Source organism: Ammodytes marinus (genome assembly GCF_949987685.1).
Source record: "Ammodytes marinus genome assembly, chromosome: 16".
NCBI lineage: Eukaryota > Metazoa > Chordata > Actinopteri > Uranoscopiformes > Ammodytidae > Ammodytes > Ammodytes marinus.
Genome location: NC_137220.1, coordinates 25,720,293 through 25,730,255, shown reverse-complemented (window position 1 = coordinate 25,730,255; position 9,963 = coordinate 25,720,293). Strand labels below are relative to the sequence as shown.

The 9,963-nt window shown below is 41.1% G+C and overlaps 1 protein-coding gene across 1 annotated transcript; it reads right to left on the bottom strand.

The window, feature by feature from the left end:
* Nucleotides 1–7,649: 7,649 nt before the first annotated feature.
* Nucleotides 7,650–9,188, bottom strand: LOC307262467 (uncharacterized protein). The gene is made up of 4 exons (XM_080043356.1): nt 9,124–9,188; nt 8,838–8,973; nt 8,099–8,152; nt 7,650–7,979 (listed from the first exon to the last, which is right to left on the bottom strand). Exons 2-4 carry the CDS (start codon nt 8,964–8,966, stop codon nt 7,821–7,823), a joined length of 342 nt encoding a protein of 113 aa, XP_079899482.1. The 5' UTR covers nt 8,967–8,973; nt 9,124–9,188; the 3' UTR covers nt 7,650–7,820.
* Between the last annotated feature and the right edge of the window lie 775 nt (nt 9,189–9,963).

Genomic DNA, 9,963 nt, shown 5'->3' with positions numbered 1-9,963 from the left:
TTGATCTTGCCTCTTGCTTTTATATCCGTCGCATCCCCGTTTGTTTTCATAACATGGACCTATAGGCTTCGTCGATGTTACGTCACTTCACGTGCGCACTGAATTGTGGGTCAGAATCGCCCAAATAGGATGCACTTTTCAACACTAACAATCTTGGCCGCATGAAGTAGACCATCCGGGTATTCTAACCATCCTAAATCTGGCCACAAGAATCGGGACATCCTAAATCTTTTTTCTACATACTATATAGTAGAAAGTATGCGATTCGGAACGCAACCAGTATCTACAATCTGGCAGTGCCTGGAAGGAAGGGCCGGGTATATGAAGAGCAGTTGATTGATGATTGATGGCAGATGTGAATGCTGGTGATTGACTCCAGCACACCTGACTCCAACCCTGCAATTAGACCAGCACATAGACAAGGGTAAAAGGGAAAAACAACACAAGGGCTAGAGGCCCAAGCAGGATCATAACAAATTCCCAGTGATAAGAACAGTAAATAGAAGCAAGCTTGAGTTTCTTTTTTTGTTGTTATTTTTGCAGGAAACATTTTATCCAATTTAACAATGAGATATAGCAAGCTGAAATACTGCTGTGATACTCTACTATCATTTCCTTCCTATCTGTAGCACAGACAGTTAACAGGCACATCAGTTAATCATGAAAATAACTCACTTAGGCTACCATACATTTTCTTTTGAAAATGATTGAAGAGGAAACTTTAAAAGTATTTGAATGACTTGAAGGAAGAACACGATCAATAGGAATTATAACACAAATTTAAAATGAATATTGCACAAAAGAATCGTTTTAGGGGGTAACCGTCAGAGTAAAGACTTAGTAACTTTATACAGTTTCACACACTGGCTGGCTGCATGGCTTTGTGCAATGTGCCGGCGGCTTGTATAGCCCTGTTCTTCTATGACTGATTAACGAAGTACAGACACACAGTATGTCTTGTCCAACAGGGCAGCTGGCCTGACAGGGAGAGAGGGAGGTGAGAAGTTTCAGTTGCTCGCCAAATGTTCTGATATCTCCTTGTAAAAAAAGAGCCCAAGAAGTACGATTGGATCCCGCTGAATGTCCTGAATATTGTGGAGTAGTAACCATGGTGACGACCCTGTGATGCCCCAAGACTGTTAGAAAGGACTTTGGCACAGGTTTGATTGCAGCAGAAAACTGCAGTGAGACACTGTCCCTGCGTTCCAAATAGCATACTTTCTACTATTTAGTATGGTAGAAAAAAGATTTAGTACTGTATGTCCTGATTCTTGTTGCCAAAATTTAGGATGGTAAGAAAGACCCGGATGTCTAGTACATCCGGCCAAGATTGTTGGTGTTGAAAACAGCATCCTATTTGCGCGATTCTGACCCATAATCCAGTGCGAACCTGAAGTGACGTCACATCAACAGAGCCTCCATATGAAAACAAACAGGGATGCGACGGATATAGAAGCAAGAGGCAAGATCAAGGCGCAATGTTATGATGAAATAAATAAGTAGAAGTATTTCCCAATAGTCTGCCTACTGCATCCTAACTAGATTATTTTTATCGTTGGATGTAGTATGTAGAATAGAAAAAATAAAGAGTATGTGATTTGGAACGTAGGGTGTGTGAAGGTTTACCATGAGGAGTACATTGGTGCATCCTGGTGGCTCGGTCTGTTAAGACATAGGGCTGCACCATTCTCGTTCAAATGTGAATCACCATTTTTCTCCTCAAGAAATAACATCATGATCCTATTATACAATTCTTAAAAAAAAACATTTACTGACACTTAGACATTCTAAAAAAAAAGTAAAGCAACAACTTTAGACTACATAATATAAATAAATAAAACCTAGCACCCAATCTGTTCAGAGCAACCAACCACTGAATGTAAAGCTTCTTGGTTCACATATAGCATAAGTCTACAGTATCAACATCTGGGGCTCCAAGGAGGAATACTGGTTAGTTATATATCAATTGAGTTGTTTGTGGGAATTATACATTAATAATGTATTTTTGTTTTACATTGTAATTGTCATTGACATAGCAGCTGGAATTGTTCCAAAGCAAAGAAGTGAACACTGAGCCTGACTTCAATGCATAGGGGGAATATGAACGAGAGAATCGTCATCATTTAGAAATGACATTGCAAAAATATATGAATCGAGATTACAAATGTTCTAGCGATTAATAGTGCAGCCCTAGTTAAGACACACACTCTGATGTTGATTATTTTACTGCCTGCTCTAAGTAGCAGTCAGTGCGTTTACATGCAGACTCATAATCGGGTAGATAAACGAATAAGACTTCAACAGGACTTGTAAAATACATGTGAACACCTTTATCCGATTTACTTCGCACACAAATCAGCACATTAACGGACAAGCGAAGTCGGATAAGAACACCTAGATAACTCATTCATAGTCGGCATTCTACCTGCATGTATACAGGGATCGTAGGCCTATCTCATATCGGAGTTCTCGTTCTGCGCTTGCTCGAGAATCCCTCCGGAGGATTTCCCAAGGAAGTGGAAGGAGACGACGTAATAAATAGTAGTGTTGTTGCCGGAAAGGAACCGGACATCGCTCTATAACCACTTGTTGAAAGGGCTACAGCGCCACCTAGTGTAGCAGAGTCAACTATGCTGCGGCCATTTATCGAATATTTGAAAGGCCATGTACTGTATACTCAGACAAGTGATACGGTCCGTCCGAGTGGCAAGTTCGGTATATATCTTAATCCAATCTAGTTGTCCCATGGAAACGCAGTGTCTCTGCTGTCTGCCCTGGTCTTAACAACACACCACAGCCACTCCCAATCATTCACTCCTAGTGCCAGACAGCATTTAACTTCTATCACAGATGAAAAAAAATGCACACAGCAGAATTTGTTCCGTTGACTGGAACAAACCATGTTGAAATGAAAATAAATGACTGGCTATTTTGAAAGTATTGATTTTTCTCCCTGCTCTCTCTCTGGTGGCTCACTTGCTGACTTAAGCTGTATTTCGGTCAAGGTGACTGCGAAGACATTCGTCGTGGGAACTGTGTCTGGACAGATTTATTGATCACAACAGGGAGACTGAAAGACGGATCAGGGAGAACTGGTTATGGGGATAGCAACACAAGTAACTCTAAAGAAGCCACCCATAACACCTACAGAACATGTGTGGTATGAAACCTCTTTGGATGATTGTACAGGATACCATCAGCATAGCAACTTCCGCCCAATAATGTCTGTATCAATACATTACCTTTACCTAAGATAACACAGTAATTATAGTGGTGGTTAAGAAGTATTAGATACAAATCCCTAAAGACTATATGCCTGTACCTATGTTATGAAAACAGTAGTGTTGTAAGCCGAAATTGTTCCCCATGGCTTGAAATAAGACTCGAACAGAACTGGACTACCGTCATTTTGTTTCAGGTTTATTTGATCAGATCCCAGACAGGACATACAGAGGATTTTGGTAGTAGCGTTGAAGCAGCAGGCTGAGATGCCAGCATTGGCTCTCTCTTAAAGCTACAGAACAGTGTCTTATCTGTGTGTGGGGTGCATCACGTGTTGTTAATAACTACAAATAGACATCTCATCTCAGCATCCCAATAACAACCCTATTTTAGGGACCGTACCCCATGCTTTTCTGTGTCCTTGACCTTTAGAAATGCTTACACCTGCAGCCTTCAGTATTATAGAGGCTATTCAAATTCACCACAGTAGCCCCAACACTTGCATAGGTGCCAGTGCCACTCATGTAATATGATGACAATCTAGCTGAGTGAAAAGCACATATTTCAGGATATTACCAGGAAATTGCAGATCAATATCCAAGCTTGCCCTTTAATTGTCTCTGCAGAAATGTTTTAATCTTTCATTTAGCTGATCCGAAATATAACTGAGATGTATTCACTTATTCAGTCCAAGAGGAAACCCATTCTGAAAAGAATTGGGTTGTAAGAAGTTGCCCCAAATGGATCATTCCATTCCGTCAAGCAATATGTCATTCAGTCAGCCTATGATAACGAGTATATTACATAACATATTCAACACTGTGTGTGTGTGTGTGTGTGTGTGTGTGTGTGTGTGTGTGTGTGTGTGTGTGTGTGTGTGTGTACGTGCGTTCGTGCAGCTCGATGCTGTTTTGTGCAGCCAACGGATCCTTCAAGGCAGCGCTGCCTGGAAGGCCCTGACCTTAACCCTAACCTCAACTGCTGGGGGGCGGGGAGTTCCTTTCAGGCAGCGCTGAAGGCTCCTTTGGGGGCACAAAACACCAAAACAGCTTGTGTGTGTCTGTCCATGCATATCTGTGTTGACAAAAAAATCATGGTTTCTTAATGATCATAACTGGCATAAATGACAGCACAAACCTCCCTCACCAGGTAGAGGTTTTCGTTTTTGTGACACTTTCTGACATGCGAATGGATTCTGACAACTATGAGCATCGATCTACTGATAATGAGCTGCTAAATGTAGAACGTTTTAAATAATGACACCTAAGAGTAACAGGCCTAAGTATGATGTTCTTGAGGCCCTTTTGTCTTCATCTAAGTTGCTTAGAGTTAAATACAAAGGCTATCCACCTAAAGGATTGGAGAAGAAAAGCGAAGTGGGGGTTAACTGTCTCAGGAGGGATGGTGATTAAAGTCCCACTATGTGTTAAGGCCAGGACACACCAGCCCGATAATCGCCGTCGTCAAAAAAAAAGACGAATCTGTTTGGTGTGTGCCGTGACGTCGGCCGACGTAGAGGTCGTCGGGCTTGTTTTGAGCCTGTCGACCGTCTTTCATTTGGAGCAATTTGATTGGTGGAGGGCTAGCGAATCAGTGAAGCCCGGAAGTGAGGCGGGTAGCACAAACAGCTAACAACAGCTAGCCATCGTTTTAATGTGTTTGTTCGTTTCGTTTTGAGAGTACTCACATGCATCAACCCTTGTTGACTGCTCGACACCATGCTCGACACTCTCTGCTAAAAATTGTGCTCTTATGGTCCATAAATATAAATACGTATTTCTATCTGTGTTTATGCTCTAGACAGATGTCCAATCATTTCCGGCTTTCGTATTTTTTCGGGCCACAATACAGATTAGCGCCGCCTGCTGTTGTGGAGACATTACGTCCCGCGAGCGTACGGAAAATAAACAGTCGTCTCGGTGTGTTCTTTAGCAGCGACGGGAAGCTGGAGCTTCCTGAAACGGCCGACTCCATTTTTTTTGACGACGGCGATTATCGGGCTGGTGTGTCCTGGCCTTTAAGCCTTCAGCTCTGCAGAACAGAGTGTTTTCTTCATTTGTATGAACTGATCTGTGTTGGTAAACAAAGTAGAACCCCCAAGAGCTTGTTTCAAGATGATGATGTAGCCTGCTGTTTTCAGGCTTCTAACACAGACGCCAACCTCCACCCACCTCCTGTCCTTCCAGGGCCAGCATCTGTGACCAGTGTGGCAAATGGTCCAGGAGCATTTCTGCTGTTGCCGAGAAGAAGTCTGCCCCACAAAAACAATGCTTTAAATCGATCTCATGTGCCTATTGAAAGCTGCCATATTCAAAATATGTTTTTGTATGTAGGGTAAAAAAAAAGGGGGAATGCCAAGACATATGTCGGATCAATATATGTGGCATGGGTAAAGGTAAGGCATTATATGAACTCAAAACAGCACAATAATCTAGCAATAAGAAGACAGGTCTTAATTACCGCAATCTCCTGCTGTTTCTTCTAATATTACTGCTGGGCAACAAACAGCATAGATCATTATGAAAATCAGGAGAGCTGAGATGGGCACTGAGGAGCTTATCAGTTCTATTTCTGCCAACTCCTCCCCTTCCCCTCCCCTGCTGTAGCCTACCGTTTATGCTCCGCTCTGAATTGCTGCACACACACACACACACACAGCGTGCATCATTAACCTGTTGGTCGGCACCTTTTGTAATAGGTCCATGGTCGGCACCAAATTGCACTATTCTGAAAGGACACATTGTGGCTTCATGGGCTCAGCACCGCCCAAGACGATTGTGATTGTTTTAAAGAAATTAAAACAGGCCAGACCCATTTTATATATAATACCCAAAACAATATAGCGTGGTTCCAGACCATACTACTATCTGTAGTTTGGTCTGCTATGAAAGACTAGGGGATATAATATGTAGATGCTCTGACCATAGTGCTTTTCACATCCACAGCAGTGAAACTTTAGTCAAGTAATGGCTGATGCAATTACATTGGCTGATTTTATCTGTTGCTATTGTACGATAATGAAGATAAGAGGGGAATTCATTTCAACATATTTTAATCTAGTGGAAACACATGAAACCTCGAGAGAGGAGATTGTTGATTCAATAAAATATTAATTAATGTTCAGATTATACTAAGGATGGCCATTTAGAAAGAATCAACGCACATTGACGGTTATTAACCGGTTAACTGTTTAGATTCAATGTAACCTATTTATAGTGAAATACTACATGAAGCATAGCAGGGTTCCCAACCTTTTTTATTCCAAGGACCGGCATATTAATTTAAAAACTATTCAGGGACCAGTAGCCAATTTTTGCTGGTTCGCGCCAAACTCATGGTCCACACATGTGCATTTTGACATTCACACAGCACCTCGTCTGTTGTGAGAAGAGGTCTAGCATGTGAATGTAGGAGCAGCAGAAAGTGACTGAACAGAGATATGTACACACACATAGGGTACATTAATGCGCACCGCAAGTGTGAGTTGAATAACTCCAATGTGTTGAAAACAGGGTAAAAAGGCCTTAATGCAAATCTAATAAAAAAAGAATAATTCTAAAACATTAAGCAGGTATTTGAAAGAAGGGGGAAATGCACTCCTTCTATCGCACCAGTCAAAACATCTTTGCTATGCTGCTGCTGACACACCATTTATCAATTTGATGGAGAAAATAATGACAGGTAGAAAAAAATAAATGATAAAAAATGCTATTATTGCCACTTTGAGAAAGCCTTATCTCTCGGAGCCTGCAAATCAGAGCCCATTGTTGAACTGCAGCCCGCCGTGAGCATGTCTGTGTATTTCTGAGATCAGCTGCTCATATACTGATTGTAGCGGGAGAAGACACAGCTGACTGAAAGCTATAATGAAAGTGATTCTCATCAAGCCCCTCTATGTGTTCTCATAATGAGTGTCAAGAAACATGCCGTTAACCCTTTGACCTTTCAGACAGAGAAAAAGGGAAGCTGTCGCCGTTTCTCTTGCAAACAAAGGCCCGTCTTTGTCTGTACAGGGGCCCATTCAGCTCCCTGTGTAAGACAAGAGGATTACATGCTGCTTAGGGTTGAGCAATATCCTTCCCCTTATTTCCTATGATGTTTGATGTCTGATAACACATCAGGTGTCTGAGCTTTTCCAAGGATCTGGCGTATAGCTGTAGCTCCGCCCAACAAAGATGGTAATCAATGATAAGCATGGAGCCAACGCTAGAGCAAGTGGTTAAGTGGCTGGACTCTCAGACTTACTATTTGGGCTGTGGAACCAGTTGAATCTGTGTCAGTCCAGCAAGTCATTGTGATCAGCTTTACATTGTAAACTGCTTTGATAGGGTTAAGGTAACGTTTTTTGGAGGGCACTCAAAGACACTTTAAAGTAGCAATGCAGGAAGGCATCAGAAACATTTCAGTATATTTAGTTTATTTGGGTTACACACTGCACATGCAAAATGGTATACATGAGCAAAAGTACAATTGCAAAATTATTATCGTGTTACTGCAAAAAACTGGAAAAAGTAGAAAGCATCAATACATTTGTAAATGTAGTTCATGGCCAATTCATGGAATCATTGAAATTAAGCCGCCACTATTAGACATGGAAGTTAAAATTCAGTGTGAAGCTCCTCAAATAATTTGATGGATTTCTTCCATGTTCCCACGCCCTCTTCAACCATCTGTATTTGTTTATCCAACACCTCAAACTGCACATCAGTTTCCACCATGAAGCGCTTGACTTTCTCCTGAAGATCTGTCCTTTGTGCCTAAGTAGGAAAAATTATAACACTTCATGACATTGCACTTACTCAACCAACTATTTTGAATTGTTAGCACTGCAATACATAATGTCTCTTGTGAATGAGTAACAGCTCACTAGACTCACTTTTATGGTGTCTAACTTTCGTTGGGATTCCTCAACGGTTTCCCTGATCTTTACCTGCAAAAACAGAGTGAGTGAGAATGTACACATATTTACTTTAATGGACATCTGACCAAGACAGCAGCTTCAAAGGTGAAGTAAGCGATTTATTTATGTTAATATAAGTGTAAATCGCTCTTTATTCATACAGTGATCACTTACATAATGTGCACGTTTCATAAAGCCGATCTCTCAGTCAGCTGCTCTGCATGTAATCGGCAAATAAACTTTTCGGGGATCCCGAAATTAATATCCAATCACAAGAGAGAACGCTACAAACCGACACCCGTCTCACTCATGGTCTCACTGCCGATGCACGCCAGGGCGACAGATGGGTGAATGTTTATGCGCATACAATGGCGGAGCAGGTACAAATCCTTCCCAATGTCTGTTTTGATGGTTTTTATCATGTTTTATCGCACTTATGGATCTGAGATGATGCTAGATAACTTGCTGCTTGAAGACCGCAGTGCATTAATGTGGTGACGTAGGGACAAGCGAGGGGACTGCTAACTGCAGTAAGTGACAGGAAGTTAGCTAAAAGAACCATTCCACTTACAGCACCTTTAATTTGGCATGTAGAAATGCATACTACATCATAGAAGAAAATTAAGAACATTTAAATTGTATATGTTGCTTCTTATGACACCAAGTGACTTACAAATGAAACGTTTTGTACAGTAAAGGAAGGCTATTTATTTACCAGGTGTTCCTTGTGAGTCAGTGCAGTTGCGAGGTGAACCACACACAGCAGAGTGAAGATGAAGAAGAGGCCTTTGGTGGTTCCGACACCAGCCACTCCTCTGCTTCTGGATAAATATGCTGCTGCCATGGCTGTTCTAAAGAACAATGATAATGCATACAGGAGTGATGAGGAATTAAAAGGGAAATGTTCAAAGTGTAACAAAACCATCAATATTTTAAACCATAATATTTAAAGTAAATGTCTACAGTAAAACTATCCAGTGAGTTACAGTTTCTGTTCTTACCTGTGATGTAAATGGAACGAGAGTTGATTCACGGGCGTTGAAGGTGATGAATAAATGATGGGATGACGCTCCACACATTGCTTTATATATACAGTACTCCTGGTGCCACCTCATCCACCCATTTAACTGAGGCTGCTCCCTGAGTCAATATGTTTGGTGTGCCTGAGTATCATCTGTCATGAAACCTTGTTTCCAACGAGTGAGGCGGTGTGTACATGTGTACTGTCTCCAATCCTTTGTGTCTCTACAGTTTCTGTTTCCCAGAAATACTACCGTGCACTTTAACTCTCAGCTACTAACCTGTCCAAATGCCTTCTGAACTCCAGTGCCGGGTAAAAGGAGGATAAAAACAGATTCTGATGAAATGTAATCTATGGCATATGTAACCTTGAACATAACATGGAATTAGAGACAGTAGAAAAATAGACTCATAATTATTTATCTCCATCTGTTAGACTGAAGCACACAAGCCAATTAGAGATAATGCACCAGTATTTTTTTATATTAAATAACACGTTTTTATTTTCCAGAAATAAATTAAACAAATAAAACTAATTATTTGCCAACTTTTGTATGTCCAAACATTTAGTGAACCCTGAGCTGCATTGCTTAAATAAAGTAGGTAAACACAATCAGGTGGGACAAATTGAGTGATGAAATGGACCAATGTAATGAGAGATCTTTAGGGAAGAAATTGGGCGGAACTAGATAAAACAGAGATCAAACCAGGTCTGTTTAGGCTCACTAAAGTGAACCCAAATCATTTGTTTTATTTTAGTCTTTTGTCTACACACATGATTTCCGGAAGAATAAAATGTTGAATTGTTAACACACACCTGT

Coding starts and splice junctions, on each gene's coding strand:
- LOC307262467 (XM_080043356.1), bottom strand. CDS start 8,966: ATGGCAGCAGCATATTTATCCAGAAGCAGAGGAGTGGCTGGTGTCGGA. Junction 8,153..8,837: donor TGACTCACAAGGAACACCTG/GTAAATAAATAG, acceptor CTGTTTTTGCAG/GTAAAGATCAGGGAAACCGT. Junction 7,980..8,098: donor GAAAGTTAGACACCATAAAA/GTGAGTCTAGTG, acceptor TTTCCTACTTAG/GCACAAAGGACAGATCTTCA.